The sequence below is a fragment of the Puma concolor genome, chromosome A1 (assembly GCF_028749965.1).
Source record: "Puma concolor isolate L17-30 chromosome A1, mPumCon1.1.hap2, whole genome shotgun sequence".
Taxonomy (NCBI): domain Eukaryota; kingdom Metazoa; phylum Chordata; class Mammalia; order Carnivora; family Felidae; genus Puma; species Puma concolor.
The window spans coordinates 161,974,933-161,993,191 of record NC_141667.1 but is presented as its reverse complement, the minus strand read 5'-3'; the positions used below and the strand labels follow the sequence as shown (position 1 = coordinate 161,993,191).

Sequence of the window (18,259 nt, the reverse complement as noted above, 5' to 3'; positions counted from 1 at the left end):
GACGGAAGTGGAGATAGCTCATTTGAGGTACACAGGAAAACCCGGGATCGCGAGTAACTTGTCCCGCGGGTGTTCTGCAAGATGAGCAAACATTTCTTGTAAATTTTAACTTGGAAAAAGAAGGATGTCTTGCAATACGAGTCATACATGATGCTGAAAGTCACACGATCACAATGGTTCTCCTCTCTCTCTCTGTCTCTCTCTCTGCAGGATTGTGGGTGATGGTCTCCCACGCTCCGATGCTCGGTCTCAGGGCTCAGTGTTTGGCAGAAATCAGTGATTTTTCAGGACGTTGGAAGGTGCCCCCAACTGGCACTGGTGTATTTTTTGTCACTTCAGAGCACCCAGGGATAGTCCTTTGCTTTTCCAGACAAGAATGAGCTTAGGAACGTTTCCCTACTTCCAGGTCAGGCTGCCTGCAGATACAGACCCTCTCCCCTGCTGCCTTATTGCCACTTACATTCAATACAGCATATGACAAGCGTTTATTAATACTGTACCATAGTCAACATCCACTGGTGACAGTGAAAGTCGTCCTACGCAATAACCCTCCTCTCTCTTGTCTCCCTCGCACCAGCCACAAAGGTTTTCAAAGGTAAGTGCGGGTTACTTTATTTTTCTTTATATTTTGTATTCTCTCTTTCATTTTGTATTAGATTACAATTGTAATCATTTTTATATGAATATTTGGGGGTTGTGGAACGAACCATCTGAGTTTCCATGATTTCTCATGGAGAAATTCCCTTTGATATTCAAGTGCTTTGGATTACAAGCGTGTTTCTGGAACGAATTATGCTCGCAAGCCGAGATTTTCCTGTACTTGGCGTTTGCAAGGGTTCCAATCACGAGTCCCTTGCCTGCTGCTGGTACAGCCACTGTCGGCCCCTCCCTGCGAGACACGACCCCACCTCAGTGTTTGTCACCAGCACCCGGCTCCGCTCACCGTTTTGCAGCTTCACACTTCACAGGATGCTGAGGGCTCCCAGGCCCAGAGGGCGAGCCTCGTTCAGTGCAAACCAACCACAGACTCTCCAGTGACCAGGATACCCGTGGGCAGGGACCCAGACTCGGTCAGTGGGAGTGAGGCCCAGCTGACTGGGCGTGGGTGGCTCTGGGACCATTTGTGTCCCTTCAGAAAGTCCCCAAAGAGGACAGATTGTCTTATGGGATATTATTATGGGATGATATGCCTTTGGGGACCGCGACAGCCATCTTATAAACATGAGGAGACAGGTCTGAGAGAGAAAAGCCAAGCTGCTGAGGGCAGCTGATAGGTGACAAGGTCCTGGGGCCCTGATGATGCCATTTAGCTGCCTACATAACCCCGCCCTGAACTCTTGTTTGTGACATCATAAATGCCTTTACTGTCCAGAGGCTCTCACAGTTTGGTCCCAGACCGGTAGCCTTAGCATCCCCTGGGACATTGCTAGAAACACAAATTCTCGAGCCCCACCGCAGATCACCGAAAAGGAAGTCTGGGGACAGTCCAGCGATCTGGCCTAAGAAGCATTCCAGAAGATTCTGATCAGCCCGCACTCTGGAGGACTGGTTTAAACCACTGAATTGGACTACTGTCTGCAGCCAACACCATCCTGATGAATACGCGCATTTTCCGGGAAACGCTATCGGTCCATTTGATCTTTTTGTCTTCTGTCTCATGTGGGAGTCATCCGGGAACTTGCAGTGTCTCAGAAGGGAGGGCTGAGCTCAGGCAGGCTGCTTGGCTCAAGGTAGGTTCCTTAAGGTGCAAGGGATTTTGTGACAATTTAGAGGTTTTAGAGTGCCTGTCCCGGATGAAAGGAGGCGATTCTGGAATAGAGAAAAAGAAAACCCAGCAGGTACAGCTCAGGTCAGGGGAGCCAGTGCCCAAAAGAGCCCAGAACTTTCTCTACGTGTAGTGGCCAAGGCCATGGGTCACTTGAGAGTTGAGCTGGATTCAAGGAAGTCATTTTAGCCCCAAATCAAGGAGGTACTAACGGCAAGCAGGTGCAGAACCACCCAAGAGTTAAACAGCACCCTATGGAGCAGTGCAAGCCAGCCGAGTAGCAGAAGAGACACCGGCCGGAGGAGAGAAAACCCAGCCAGATCCTGGAGGGACGTTTGGCGTTGCCCAAGGGCACGAGGCCACACAGGTCTGTGTCAAGGACCATCTCCACCCCGCAGTGAGTCGTAGAAATCAAAGAAATGTGGGAGACCCGCACAGGGAACGTGGTGGAAAAGACACACCGCCCATTTCAAAGGAGCAGTTATGACCCCTCTGCCCTTCAACGGGGGGCCAAGCGTGGCTGTGATAAACGTGGCACGCCAGCTCCACTCAGATGCTAGCACGCCCCGTCCGATGTCCACGCATAAGCGAGTGGCCCGTCTGCCGGGGCCCGCTGGGAAACGCGTTCAGGGATGTGGTTTCCTGAACCACAGGTCCTGGTCCTGCAGGACAGCTCACACACTGGGCACAGCAAGAGGCCGGGAGCCAGTCTGCGTCCTCCAAGTTGGCTACTGAGACCATCCATAGGTGAGAACTGCACTCTTCCAAGATCAACAGAGGGGGATCCCCACCCTCCCCATCGTTGGGTCATATGGGACTCAGCCTTCTCTTCAAAGTTTCCAAATGGTGCTCGGGTGAACATTCGTGGCATTCGTGGACCTTTGCGACAACTCCACACTTCTTCGTTTCCAACTGGCTTTTGGGTAAAGACATTTGCTGATTTCTGCCTTGTACGACTCCTCTAGAATGGCAGCTTTTAGCTGCCCTTCCATTAAAATAGTTACATTTCAGGGGTGTCCAGCCTGGAGGCCTTTCTCCTCCTCTGTGTCCAACAGGAGCCCTGAGGGGAATCTGTCCAGGCACGACCAGGCTGTGTGGCCCCCCCGACACCACACAGCTTTTGCCAGTGTCATGCCTTAAAAGCCAACATTGAGGGGCACCTGCGTGGCTCAGTCGGTTAAGCGTCCGACTTCAGCTCAGGTCATGACCTCACAGTTTGTGGGTTCAAGCCCCACGTCAGGTCTGTGCTGACAGCTTGGAGCCTGGAACCTGCTTTAGATTCTGTCTCCTCTCTGCCCCTCCCCCACTCGCACTCTGTCTCTGTCTCTCTCTCTCTCAAATAAATGTTAAACAAACAAACAAAAAGCCGACATTGAAAACCATCTTCCAAACTGCTCTGGCTTCATTTGTTCAAAAGAGGGGACACCCATGTTATGGCGCTACTTTAATTTTAGGATAAAGTGCAGGCGCAGAGGAATTATCTCTAACAAGGAGGGGAAGCAATCCTTGATGAAAGTCTACAGTCATCATTTCCGTTATTTGCTGCCCCCGGAAGCGCACCTCCCGGCCGTGATGACTCTGTGTGGATGGTTCGTGCGCACCCCCGGGGGGCTGCGGGTCGGCCTGGACGCTGGCTCCTGCCGCTCAGAGCCATGTGCCCTCTGGCAAAGTCATTTCGTCTCTTGCGCCCCGGCCGCCCCATCTGTACAAAGGGGAGGGCGATTCCCACCGCCCGCGGTTGTTGCCCACCGCAAAGGAGCTCGCGTCAGCACAGCGCTGGGGACGGCGCCCATCCAGCAACCGCGAGCATCCTACATCCTGTACAATGTTTCCTTCGTACGCTTACTTTTCATTAATTCTGTGACTTGGGGAATATTCTCGGCTTGCCAGAATGAAAATATTTAAATGAGAGGAGGCGTCCAAGTATCTCAAGAGCTTCACGTTTTTACTCTGAAACACCAGGAGGTGAGTGGCTTTATGTTGAACTCAGAATCCTCACGCGGGAAAAAAACCTCCTCGAGGCCTTATCCGTTTCATAAATAACGTATTTTATTTTATTGCATATGGCTGTTAAGGAGAGCATCCATGATCAAGACAGACTAAATACAGTGCACTATTCTAATTCCATTTATTGCTGTCTCCAGCAACGTCACATCGACCCTTATATACAGCGTGTACAATGGAAGACAGACCAAGGTTAAGTCTTTTGTCATATCACAATAGCAAGAAATATATTTAACATCTTGATATCCAGAAACAATACGTACCCAAAAAGAAAACACTGTTTAATAACTGTTAAAGTTTATATAGCAAAAAATATTTTAAATTTAAGGTAAGTCAGGCAAAATGTACAAAGACCCAATATACATTGCGAAGTTTTAGCAAACATAACGTTTATACATTTTGGTTCCATTCTGTAAACTAAATTAAAAGTGTAAATATTGCATATGCCTTTTTTTCTTTTTGAAATGTACAGGATGGAGGAAAATTTAGTATATTATCAACTTTTTATTTTGCTTGTTGTAAGCGGCAGTCTGAACGTGAACCATTTGTATAGAGGCGTGACTACTCTAAGTATAGAGGACTACTTAAATACACATCATACACTGTATCCAGCAGGGTCCAGAGTCAGTCCCACTGTACCCGGGGGAGGGGGTGGGGTGGAGGGGGGCGGGTTACATAGCAAATACCACCCATCGATCCCGAGTCCCAAAACGAAATCCAAACTTTGGGGCGTTTTTATACATTTTAATAAAGTATCTGTATTATACACTGAAATCGACCTTCAAACTAACATGGTCTATACACTGTTGTGATGTGTAATTTTAGAAAAGTAAAACTTTAAAAATGTTCGGGGGGGTCACTTTACATTCAACTTTGTCTTGCAATACAATCCTCTGTTCTAAAAGTTCAGCACGGAAGCAGGAAGACTTTTGCATTGCCATTAAATATATTTTTAAGACATTGAATTTTTTGGTCTTCCTCTAAAAAAGCCTCATTTTATTAATGCATTATTCTATAGTGATATATATCTATATATTTATATATATTTTTCTCCAAAAAGAAAAAAAAAAAAAGCTCACATCTCCAATGAATTAGTGTAGCCTCTCCGGGACCATCCGAGCAGACGGGGAGCACGGACACGGACGTGCCCGCGGGAGGAAGGTCTATAGCCCTCTGTCAGGTGGGGCAGCAAGACGACGGGACATTCTGCCGGTCAAGGTTAGCAGTTTCGGATGACCCCTGCAATGATTACCGCAACACCGATCTTTTCAGAACACTGAAAATATAAAATGAGGGTAGTCTCGTCAGGAAGTTTTCTCGACAAGTCACATGTAACGTGACGTTCTCTGTCGTCTTTTCTTTCTTCTTCCCTTAACGACACAGGGGCCGGAATACCTCTTTTATCAATTTCTTTCCTTCCCTTTCGTTTTTTAATTTTTTTTTCTTTTTTTTTTTTTTTTTTTTTGTATTGTTGCTCAGGGCAGCCTCGTTGGCCGACACGGTAGCGTGGAGTAAAGATAACACATTTTTGTAAAATCTGCCAAAGCCGCGACCACCCGTGAATCGCTAGCATGCCTACGTGAATTTTTGGTTAAGGAAACGCAGGCTCGAGAGTCAGGGTAGCAGAGACATTTGAGCTTATAAATAGGATCAAAGGCTTTTGCAATCTGATGTACCTACATAAACGTCTACGCAGAGAAGATTAAACAAGTCTGTTAAAGGTAAAAAGATATATTCACCCCCTCCCCAAACCCCTCCCCACCCCCCCGCTACCCAATACAGTTGATGATTTTCAAAAGTAGGTTGCTTCAGTTACATATAATTATTATTATTATTATTATTTATGAATCCATCTTCAAAGTCCAATCCCAAATTGCATTTCCGTTGAGAAGCGTCAGTCCCACGCTGGGCTCTGGCTGAGTAAACACGCAGGTACCTGGACTGGATCCACGGAGCCGCTGTTTCCTGGGACCAGTTAAATAAGGCTGAAGGCCGCACTCGAGACACTCAGCAGACATCTATGTACAGGAGGTCCTGCCGGCCCCTGGCCACACAAATCCGGCTTCACCTGGAACTGAGGTAGGACTGTGGTAGTTTTGAGTGCATGCCAGTAAATACCAGATTGCCCCACTTCCATGGGTGTTGGTAGCATCTCCCAGCATGCTGAGGGATAAATCTGCTTTGCCAAAACGAAAGTGAGAAGAAATTAAGACACCGGCCACAATTTAAAGGGCCAATGGAAACATCCGATTTTCTTGAGAATACCTTCTTCGGCGAATTTTGTTAAAAAAACAAACGAAACACAGCACGAGCAGCAGAATGACGAATGCCCCCTTTGGGAACCAGGGGGAGAGGCAGGTGTCCTCGCCTGGGGGGTTCGGAGTCTAATACAGTCATAGATGTTCCAAAATGTAGTCATTGCTCAGATCCAAAAGAAAATTTGTAAGCAGCTTCAGATTTAAAAAAAACAAAAACAAAAACAAAAACAAAACAGTGAGCATCTTCTTTGAAAGTCATTCTCTGATGCGTGACGTCACGGTGATAAAGCCAGACAGATCCTCACTCTGGAAAAGAAAGGAAAAGAGTCAGCGGTGACTGTCGAGGGCACAGTGCAATCCCCAGTTAGAGAAAAGGTCCCTCTCAAGCTGCCTTCACCGCCCGCGTCTCTGGCAAACACAACTCTGTTTTCCAGAAACAACTTGGAGGGGGAACCCCCCCACCAAGTGTCCGAGGAAGGGGAACAGCCAGGTTAGGGAGACTGTGAGTGTGCTTTCGTGAGGCCCTGGGCCGAGTGGGAGGCGGAGGCAGGGGGGCCCCCTCGCCCTTGCCCTTGGGGAGACAAAGGGAGTTGAACTCCGCCTCGGGGGACCCTGGCACAGGATCGCCTGTCCCGGAAACGACCACGCCGCACGAGCTCCTGCAGAGACACCCTGACCGCAAACCCTCCTGGCCAGGCGGCCGGGTCCAGGTTACGCCATGTGCTCCCAGGAGCCCCGTGGGCGACAGGGTGTTAGGACCCGCCAACAACTCTAACTGCACACTCCCTTCCAGGCCCGAGGATCAAGCTTCTGTAACCTGTTCCCCATTTCTATCGTTTCCAGCATATTCTTACTTAACATGTTCCTCTTTAAGAAAATGACCAACTTGGGAGACTTTGACATTTCATACCAATTGTCTTCTTAAGCTTCTTAGTTGCTTTTTTAAGATTATTTTGAGAGAGAGAGAGAGAATGAGCAGGGGAGGGACAGAGAGATTGAAAGAGAGAGAGAGAGAGAGAGAGAGAGAGAGAGAATCCCAAGCAGGCTCTAGGCTCTGAGCTGTCAGCACAGAGTCAGACACAGGGCTCAAACCCATGAACCGTGAGATCATGACCTGAGCCGAAAGCAGGAGTCAAACACTTAACCCACTGAGTCACCCAGACGCCCCAAGGCTTCTTGGGATTTTGATCAAAATGCCAAGTGGCCCTGTGCACCACCCCCAGGGTCACCCACAGGCCCTGCTGGCCACACCCTGCCCTGCAGTTGTACTAACCCACTTGCACTTGGAACGCTGCTCTAAAATCATTACAGCCCCTCCCAGACTCTCAGTTTACTTTTGGGGGGCTCTAATTCTTCTCTGTTCACCTTGAGTGCAGAGGGCTGATCCCAGCAAGAGGAAACTCCCAGCGCACCCTGTGGCCAGGAGTGAGCCCTGGAGGCCTGGAACCAGCTCCCAGAGTCGTGTCCTGAGTGCAGCCAAAAAACAAAAGCCTGGACACACAGGCCACGGTCAACTGCCAACATTCAACGCCCAACGTCCACGTATCTTTTTCATGACCGTGTTTTTAAACATGCCCTACAATGTGATCTTTTGGGGCAGTGCTACCATATTTTACTATTTTCACAAAGCCCTATGGCCTTTAAAAAACAGGTAAACTCTTCCCTAAAGTGGAAACAGGGGCCAAACTCTGTCCTGGGGAAAGATGCGCCCTGTAGCTGGCTATTTCATCCTTGTCCCCGCGAGAAACCGCGTGAGAACCCACACCCAGCTGCTTGAGTCCCTTAAAGAGCGGCTGTTTGCTACAATCCACCCCGGACTTACGTCTCCCCAAATGAGTATGCGTTTTGTCGCCGAGGCCGAGTGCCAGGCGGACCCCCAGCCACCCCAGAGCACGTGGCCAAGATGCAGTCGGTCTGCTGACCGAACACGGTTTGTTTATTTTTTTACACTAATGATTAAACGCGGCTGAATCCCCTCCTGTTAGCCCTATATCCATTATCTTGAAAACGGCTAAGCCAGTAAATTCCTCACTTTCCCAGACTTCAGCACAGTCCTAGAAATGCGGGTGACAGTTACTGAGAAACGTACCTTCCACTGCGACCAGCAGGCTTGTGGGGCCGCCGCTGAGCTTACCCCGTGCGTAAGGACGCTTTGCCGTCATGAAACAACTCCTACCACGAGATCGCTGTGCACCCGAATCAGGGTGAACAGGTAACTGTCTCTTTGTGACGTGCAAGTCAAAACCTCACTTCTATGCTTGAGCATCGCGGGCAAGTTTGGATACAGGCAGGGCGATCCTGGCTCGCGCGTTTGGGCGCACGGCGATTTCTCCGGGGCCGGGGCCTCCCTGAGGCCCCCGGGTGCTGATGGGTGGAGGGGAGCCCCCATGGGCCTCTGACCTCCCGGGGCAGGGAGAGGAAGCAGCTTTCGTGCCTGGCGCCGAAGGGTGGCCAGGCCGCGGTCACCGGCAGGGAGAGAGCTGGGGGCATGCCAGGCGGGGTGGGGGTGGCAAGGAACACGATTCCCTCGGACACTGAGGCCCTGGGCTGCCCCCTGTGATCCCACACGTGGGCTGGGAGAGCCCCTGACGACTGCAGAGGTGACCCCGAGCGCACACACACCCCGTCACAGCGACAGGTACCTGCTGTTGGCCATGGGAAGGATGCGGGAACTGCAGGAAGAGGAGAGACACCAGCCACCAGTGCAGAGACCGAGGTCGGCACGAAGTACGCAGAGCTCCGAGCACGTTTATGCACACAGATGTGCACGAGAGCAAACACGTGCACACACACCCCGGTGTGGTAGCAGGAGGGCTGAGACTGAGGGCCCCACGGCGGAGGACCCCGGGTCCACGCGGCCACCCAGCATCGCTCCAAACACCCACTCCCCGGTTTGCCACCTTCGTGCCTGGGTCCCTCAGCACCTGCTGCGGTCCCAGGAGCCGGCGGAGGCCTCGTGCCCAACAAAACAGCTTGGTTTCATCTAGCATCCTTGTTCGGATGCAGGAGAAGGAAGGGGAATGGAGAGCAGGCTGGGGACACCCCCAATCAGGTCACAAGGCCCATGGCTTGCTGAGGAAAAGGATACGGACAAAATGGACCAGAGGCAAGTGCCACCAATAACACACACAGGAAAAAGGGGATCGGTTTGAGAAATCTAATTGTAAGTTTTAATTTGTTATGGAAAGAAGGCCTGGGCAGAAGCCCTCTGCCTCAACTGAGACCCGAGACACCCTCCCAACGTGAGGCTGCTGCCCACAGCTAGCGGGGGCCCCGAACCACGGTCTCAGGAGGGAAGCAGTCAAAGGAACAGGTGGCCACCTGAAGGTCGCCTTGGAAGGAGGCTGGGGCTTGCAGAGTCCACAGGCAGCAAGCTCCGGACATGGAGCCCAGGCCAGCAGGCCACCTGGAAACCCCCCCCACCCCCGCCCTGCTCTCCCAGCCCCAGAGGAAGGGCTGGAACCCCCTCTTTCTCCACCCTGCTCCCCCAGGCCCAGAGGAAGGGCTGGAACCCCCTCTCTCCGCCCTGCTCCCCTAGCCCCAGAGAAAGAACTGGAACCCCCTCTCTCTGCCCTGCTTCCCCTAGCCCCAGAGGAAGGGCCGGAACCGCCCTCCATTCACCCTGCTCCCCCAGCCCCAGCCGGAACCCGCCCACCCCCTCCACCCTGCTCTCCCAGCCCCAGCCCTGGAGGGAGGGGAAGCAGGAGCTAGAGCCCGAGAGCCCAGCACACTTGCCTTTCCATTTGTTTACTGACTTTTACTCTATGTTAAATGTTTGTTTCTTTTGAGAGAGAGTTCAAATGGGAGAAGGGCAGAGAGAGAGAATTCCGAGCAGGCTCCGTGCTGTCAGCGCAGAGCCGGAAGTGGGACTCGATCCCAGGAACTGTGAGATCACACCCTGAGCAGAAATCAAAGAGTCAGATGCTTAACCGACTGAGCCCCGCAGGTGCCCCCTGACATCCTCGCTTTTAAATATTTATGCTTCCTACTGGTGATTCCAGCAAAATTTCACATACTGTATGATCTGTGTTAATTCTAGTAGAAGCAAAGTACAAATTATTAATTGTACAATCAATCCACCCTGAACATTTGTGAAAATGGGAGATATTCCTTGAACGCGTCAAGTGTAGCCGCAAAACAAAACAAAACACATAAGGACCCACGTGTTGCTTGTGCAGGCGTTACCAACGTACCCGGATGCCGGATTCTGGAGGTAACGCATCTAAAGAGAACCTAAACTTATCGGCCTTCGCTGAATTTGTCATATGATCACACGCTGTGCTATTCTGTAGCTTAGACACTACTTTGTAAAGAAACCCACTCACAGCAGCATTGATCTAAAGTAGTTGATTTAGGGGCACCTGGGTGGCTCGGTCGGTTAAGTGTCCGACTTCAGCTCAGGTCACGATCTCACGGTTCGTGAGTTTGAGCCCCGCGTCGGGCTCGGTGCTGACAGCTCAGAGCCTGGAGCCTGCTTCGGATTCTGTGTCTCCCTCTCTCCCTGCCCTTCCCCCACTCGTGCTCGCTCTCTCTCTCTCTCAAAAATAACTAAACATTAAAAAAATACTAGTGAGGGATGTTTGGGTGAATCGGTCAGTTAAGTGACCTTTGGCTCAGGTCACGATCTCACAGTTTGTGAGTTTGAGCCCCACGTCAGGCTCTGTGCTGACAGCTTGGAGCCTGGAGCCTGCTGGGGATTCTGTGTCTCCCTCTCTCTGCCCCTCCCCCACCTAAAAAAACAAATAAACATTAAAAAAAATTTTTTTAAGTCGTTGATTTAAGGGAAAAATACCCTCACATTCATTCCATATGACATGCCACACTGGCCACATCTTCTCCATCTTGTTTTTGCTCTATCACACATGACAAATGATGTTCACAGGAAGGACACAGTTCCATGTACTGGTTACCACCATTCCTGAGGATGGGGGGGGTGGGGGGGGGGCCAGCGGCTCCCTGCCTGTTCTCTTCCATTTAAAAGAGCATCGGAATGCAAATGAGCAAAGCACCCTCATTAAAGGCCCCACCTTCAATTCAATCTGGGCTACTTTACGGAAAAAAAAAAAAGGGAAAGACATAGAAAACAAATCACTAAATAGTACATCACTAAACAAGTCGCAGAGCATCTTTGCCATGGACAGCACAGATGTTGGAACACGGTCCCGTCGTGCCACTGGTGAGTTGGGCTCCGTGATTACAAACACATTTGTGGAAAGGACAGCGAGCATCAGGTCTAGAATGTTTTAGAGACAAATCGGGGAAATCGGCAGCAGGGCAAATAAATTCAAGCAACGTTTTAGATACACGTTCTGACCCATTGCTTCTTCGTTCTGATTTCTCATGAATATGTGGGTTTGGATGTGCTTGGCTTCACGGTCAATATTTGAGTGGCCAGAATTCAGGGCACAACGCTGTCCACAGAGACCCCTGGTTCTCTCTCTGCAGAGAGCCTCGTGGGGTGCCCCCCAGATTCCATGTGGAGCCCCAGGGAGGGCCGTATGTGGAGATCTGCGTAAGGCCCCACAAGGCTCACTCAGGGCTCCATGCAAGTCCTGGGACTTTGCAGACTCTGCGGTGGGCGGGGAGGGGGCGGGGATGGGGGGGTGGGGGGGTGGGAAGGATGCTCCCAGCACAGCTGCACAGAACAGCCTCCCCCCCTCCACTGGTGACCAGCCCCCCGACCGAAGAAAGCACATCTGTACTTAGCAGGTAAAAACGACGTAACATTTTCAGGCACATGGGAGTTAGGGGTGCTGCGGGTACCGAGCCGCATGACAAATAAAACAACATGCTTCTCAAATCGAAATTTCTATTTCTAGTGGAAACTACGCTTAGGAAGAAAGAGACCCGTGGCGAGCCCAGACACGTCACCCTGTGGCCCACTTAAACCTTTGATGTTAAACATAGGATTACTAGAGAAAATAAACTTTTCAGTTGCGTGAGAAATTCCTAGAAAAATAAACCTGATAATTCAGTATCTCCTTACTTGACTAAAAGCAAAACGCTCGTGAATACACCCAAAAAAAAAAAAAAAGTAATAAAGTAAGGTTAAGTGTGATAACCAACAAGCCAGAGATTCTAAGAAAAACGGTTACTCGAACTTTTCATTTAAATAGGAAAAAAATAAATAAATAACTTAAGAGACAGGGAAGAAGTTCCCGGCAGTAAATTACTTTACCGACTCTCCTTGTGAAAGACGTAAAAATGTCTTTTATAGGAGATCCCACTTTCTAATTTTTTTTTTTTTTTTGAAAGAGTGAGCGAGTGGGGAAGGGGCTGAGAGAGAGAGAGGAGAGAGAGGGAAAGGGGGAGAGAGAATCCCATGCAGGCTCCACACTCAGTGCAGGGCCTGACTCAGAGCCCGATCCCACGACCCTGGGATCACGACCTGAGCCGAAATCAAGCTGGACACTCAACTGACTGAGTCACCCAGGCGCTCTGAGATCACCCTTTCCTCTGACAAGTGAAGTCATTTCATCCTGAGTGCTCCCCGCTGAAGAAATTTCCCAGCACCAAGTTGCAATTTGATGGCAATGACACAGCAGGAGACGGGAGGGGGTGGGGGAGGGGGCAGGGGGTTAGAGGGAAAAGGTCGAGTCCTGGTATGGGGCTGGGGTTCATAAAAGGTAGCTGTCCTCCTTCAGCTCCTGTTTAATCCTTCACGAAAGACCTTGTCTTAATCACGGAACATCAGAGCCGTCGGGTGTCCTGGCCTGTGAGCTACTGCACTGAACCTTCCCTCCACTGAGCCAAGCCTCCCACGGGGGCCTGCGTGAATTCTCCGATGCCTGGCCTCAGCAGACCTCCACCTGACCCTCCAACCTTCCTTTCTTTTCTGTGCTTGTTATTAAAAAGCCGGACGCGCCCATCCCACAAGCTATGCTTCTATGGTGAGAGTTTTCCATCATCCCTGTAGCAGCAACGTCCAACAGCATAGGAGAATTATTACTGATTATTCTTCAAAAGCGCCCCCTGCATTGCTGGGGGACCCTGCTCTTAAGTTATGAAATGTTGGACCCTCCCAGGTAGAAACCAGGTGAGGGAGCATCAGTGACAGGTCAGCAGCAAAGCACAGCCCGTCCCCCAGGGCTCTGCACCCACCCCTCCACTGGGGCCATCGCTGTCCATTTCTACAAGTAACGAGAGAGGGGTGGGCTAGGAAGGGGGACAGGAGGTCTCTGACTTTCACTTGGGCCCCGGGAGTTTACACTTTACCGCCATTAACTCGTTACACAACTCCCCAGTGACACAAAATACCACACAGGCAATGGCTCACTGCCACATGCACCTGTCTCCCCAGTGAGCTGAGGACTCGAACCCTGCCCGTCCCCAGCATCTGGCACGATGCTTGTTAGAGCCTTTCTAAAGCTTTGATGAATTAAGTTGAAATAAAAACCCATGTGGTTGATGCCATGTTTCACAGGCAGAAATGCTTAAAAAAAAAAAAATCTTCTAAAGGAGGAGGCAACTTTAGAACTGTCTGAGGCCCAAGTGAAAAGAAAACCCTTCTCACCTCACAACAGAGTGGGTTCTAAGCCAGAGGTCAACAAGGTAGGGCCAAATCCGACCTGCTGCCTGTTTCTGTAAATAAAGTTTTATTGGCACCCAGGCTCATTCACTCGCATATGACGCTTCTGCATTTCAATAGCAGAGGCCTATGGTTGGGCAGCAACCTTCCCCCCCACCCACCCCCAGCATGGGGAAGGCACCCAGGAGAAGGAAGAAGGTTGAAGTGGTCAAGACAGGGCCACATATCAACATCTGTGGGTTACACCCGGAGACTCATTGAGTCCCGGGAAGATTATCTGTGAACTTGCATCCTTTAGAAATGCAACGCTGTCTGCTGAAAACCATGCTCTCCTGTTACAGGCCCTACTGAAAACGAGGAAGGAAGCCATCAAATCATTTAGGAAGCCAGCACCCTTTGGGGAGTAATTTCCCTCACCTACGGCTCTTTTACTCGGTGTTTCATACGGAACGCAAAAGTACTAAGCACGTATGATTATTACTACATCCTGTGGCACGACTCTTTCAACATTAACAGAGGTGAAGTTATAATACACTGGACCTGAAATCCAAGAGGGGTCCAAATAACCCTTTTCTCTTTCTCGGGTCGCTTACGAATGTGAATGTAAGTGTTATGTTTCTGCACCGAGAAACAGTACGGATACTTGAGCCAGGCGATAGGACGTGCAGTAAAATTGCAAATATCCTACAAGCAGTGCGATTCGTTCCTCGGATTTCATGCATTATTACGCTTAGGAGTTTACACTGATGTAAAAAATACGTATTTACGTATCCTATAACAATGTTATATTGTTTATATCTGATGTTCTCAAACCTAAATATTGTGTTTTTCCTGCAGAATTAAGGAATGTATAAGAATTTATTCAAAATATATCCACCCCCCAAAACCCTATTGTTACAGACCACTTCGAATGCACCTTTCTTTCTTTTAAATATCTAAATATTTAAGACTTGCTACTGGGGTTATTTTAGTTTTATGACTTCGTTCCTTTGTTTTTATTATTGAAATCGACACAGGCATTTTCTGGAAGTCTGAAATTAAGCCAAATACAGCTCAAATCCCACTATAATATCACTGAATAGGAAACAGACCTGTGAGTATAGTTAAAAGGGTATGCCTTCAGGATTCTAAAATATACTCTGTTTTTCACATTTAACATACAATAATTTGGAAATGTGTTAAAAATAGAGCGTAATAATCAATAAAGTGCTTGTCTTTCATCACAAGAAAAAAAAATGTTTAAAGAGAACAGGGGGAAATTCTGGAACCCACCACGTCTCCCCCTCCCCCGCCCCACCCCTGCCCAGCCACCTCCTTTCCAGGTAGAGTGTCCACTGTGCACAAGAGCTTGGTGGCCTGACCGGTCCCTGCTCCTGAACTACAGGCCACCCCCGCCCCGTCTAGAACGTCCACAACGTACAGGATGTCCACGTTGTCCACTGGGGGGGTCAGAATCGATCTCACTGAACAGCCCTTGTGAGAAGGGGCAGCCGGCAAAGCCAAGGCTGGGGGTCGCACCCTGCCCACCCCCAGCAACTTCCCGCCACGGTCACTCATCTCGAAGGCATCCCTTCGAGCTCAGGAATGACTCAGGTCAAGCCGTCCCTGTGCCTTAAGCCAAACGCCATTCCAAGGGCTCACTGCGATGTGGGTGCGGACGGTCACTGGCCCGCCCCGCAGGAGTAGGGGTCCTGGGGCCCAGGAGCCAGCTTTTACCTATCTGTTCCTTCCAGAAATGGGCACGTCATTCTCCTTGCCTGGCGTTGCTCCCTGGGCCCCCGTGAAACCACCCAAGGAGGCTCTATGTACGGGAGTTATAAACCAGGAAGTGGAACACCTTCTAGACACACACGGGACTTTTCTCATGCACAGGGACACCTGCTTCCTGCACCGCTCGCCCCCAGGCTGCTGGGTCCCCCCCCCCCCACTTTCTTCCAGCTCCTTTAAATGATGTATACACGTAGCCACATGTTTCGTTTTGAACTACAAAGACTTCGTCTTAATGAGCCCCGGCGGCCCTTCACTGCCAGAGGAAGCCTGACTCCTCCCGCCCCCTCCCCGGGCTAACGTGCGTGGCCATGGCTGTGGCATCGCCCAGCGCGCCTGCCATCGCGGCCCTTTCTTCATTCAAAACTATACCCGCGAATGACGTCACGAGCAAGTGCGACTTGAAGCAGCAAATAAACAACCGATGAAGGCACAAACACAACGGCAAACAGCTCCCGGAATGAAATGAATCAGCTCGTTTTAATTGGACAGAAGCGGAACAGAAGCAGAATTGTTTTTCCGGGGGTAACTCCGGGCCATTTAAAGCTAATAGCTCCCAAACGCGGCACAGCACGCCTGGCCTGGCTGCTTTCTTCACGTCCTGCCGGCGGGATGGGACGCCCGGGCAGGGGCCGCGTGCGCCCGGTGCAGACAGCTGCCCCGTCACGAGGGCACAAATGCCCCTCCGCGCCGAATGCGCCCGCAAGCACGATGCCACCAGCCAGCTGGGCTGGGTTCCGTTCTCGCGGCCTCATGCACGCAAGTGCACCTGCCTACGGAGCAACGTGCAAACGCCCTTGCCCCCGAGTTAAGATCCACATCCAAGTGAAACGCTGTTGGTTAACCTTCCAGTGATGACAAACGCGAAGTGCTGAGCTACAAACCGTCTTTATAAAGTCCAGCTGCTGGAAAAGAAAACCGAGGAAGACAGCAGGGCGCCGCTCCCGCCGCAACCGCCCCCCCAGCCCCCACTTCACAACCAGACAGCACCCGGGGCAGGACAAACACCTACAGGCGCTTTTCCAGCCAGAACGACAAGGGGTCTCCCGGTCACTCACGACTGGAGTCTCAACAGAGTAAGGCTGCCGACTCCCCTCTGCGGCCTTGGCGGAACTTGGCGGCAGCACCTGGCAGACATTTCAAAGGCTCAAGTGCTGGGGGGACCTCACGCACCAGCGGCTCTGGACCCCAGGATGCCTGGGTCAGGCTCCCAGCCTGGGATTTCCCAAGGCCTCCTGGGAGATTGGACAGAGCAGGCGGGTTGGACACCTTGGCCCCCCCACCCCTCCTGGAGGCCCAGGGAGACACCACTGAGACACATGTGATCACACACGTGCGTCACCCTTCCCTGTCTCCCGAGAGAGGAAAGCACGAAGGGGCAAAATATCCAACCACAGAAAGACAAGCTTCCCTAGCTGCTGATGCCCCGGAGGGGGAAACAGTCAAATCGGTATAAAGACATCACTCGTGGCACTCAAAGAAGGCTGCACTGTCAGCCTGACCGGCCCGTCACATTTCCCGGGCAGAATCTTCTAGGGCTTTTAAGAATGGCTTTAAGGGGCGCCTGGGTGGCGCAGTCGGTTAAGCGTCCGACTTCAGCCAGGTCACGATCTCGCGGTCCGTGAGTTCGAGCCCCGCGTCAGGCTCTGGGCTGATGGCTCGGAGCCTGGAGCCTGTTTCCGATTCTGTGTCTCCCTCTCTCTCTGCCCCTCCCCCGTTCATGCTCTCTCTCTCTCTGTCCCAAAAATAAATAAAAAACGTTGAAAAAAAAATTTATAAAAAAAAAAAGAATGGCTTTAAAAGAGGGGCGCCCGGGGGGCTCAGTCTGTGAAGCGTCCGGCTTCAGCTCAGGTCACGATCTTACAGGTTTGTGGGTTCGAGCCCTGTGTCAGGCTCTGTGCTGACAGCTCAGAGCCTGGAGCCTGTTTCCGACTCTGTGTGTGTCTGTCTCTCTCGCCCCTCCCTGCTCATGCTCTGTCTCTCAAAAATAAATAGACTTTAAAAACAAACTTTTAAAAAAGAATGGATTTAGAAGAGACGGGCTTCCCTGACCACCTCTCTGGAACCACCAGGACAGAAGGTGACAGCAGACGTAAGCTGCACACACAGCATCACCCCCTCCCCCCCACCCCTGCACAGCACAGGCTCCGTGCTCTCCCTTCCAGAGTGCGGCCGCCAGCAGGGTGTCCCATCCAGGGAATCCTTTCCACCAGGTAACAGCTACCGGTTGTGTTGCTTTGTGACACTCAGCACATAGGAATTCATCGAGAGTAATTCTTAGTTTCTCCATTTTCCTCAAACAACAACAGGCCGTTTTGTAATTTCTACTTGATGTACTGGGGCGACACGAGGGGGGCTTCCAAGCGACCTACGCAAAGGGGAACAGGAAGAAGGTGAGTCCATTCGCCCCGCTGTGCACGGGGAGCGCAGGACCGCCGGTGAGTCGGGGTGTGGGAACCTTCGGGGCTGCACAGACAAGGGCGGACCCCACGAAGGCCCAGATGCGAGCCCGGACCCTCCTCACCCCAGACCCGCTGCCCCCATTCCTGCTGGGGCTGCCACCAGGCCTCACCCATCAAGCTTCTAGAGTTACCTTAGGAAACAGAGACATCAAGGAGGCCAAAGGGCACACGCGTATTTTCTAGAACACGCACTTGGAGAATCTAAATGTTCCATCTCTGGTCTGGAAGAGGCAGGAGGGACCCCTGAGCAGTAGGAGTGACGACAGCCAGGACAGGTAAGCAGGTAGTTAGGTGAGGTCACCGGTCCTGGTAAAATGGACCAGTTTATGCATGCTGACTTTTTTTTCCCCCACATTATTTCAGAAAAACTAAGTAAAACTAACCCTGAATCCTGAGGACAGACCCAAACACCGTGCCAAGTTCTTAAGACCACATCAGCTACAAAGAACTGCCCGCAAGGCCATCTGCCAGACGG

The 18,259-nt window shown here is 51.1% G+C and overlaps 1 protein-coding gene across 1 annotated transcript in view; it reads right to left on the bottom strand.

Annotated features, from left to right (window-relative positions):
* Positions 1-3,789: 3,789 nt before the first annotated feature.
* The window catches only part of IRS2 (insulin receptor substrate 2), a 32,610-nt gene continuing 18,140 nt past the window's right edge, over positions 3,790-18,259 (bottom strand). Inside the window, exon 2 of the mRNA XM_086708428.1 lies at positions 3,790-6,333. Coding sequence (XP_086564554.1) covers positions 6,329-6,333 — 5 coding nt within the window. The 3' untranslated portion in view covers positions 3,790-6,328. The remainder of the gene's footprint in view (positions 6,334-18,259) is intronic.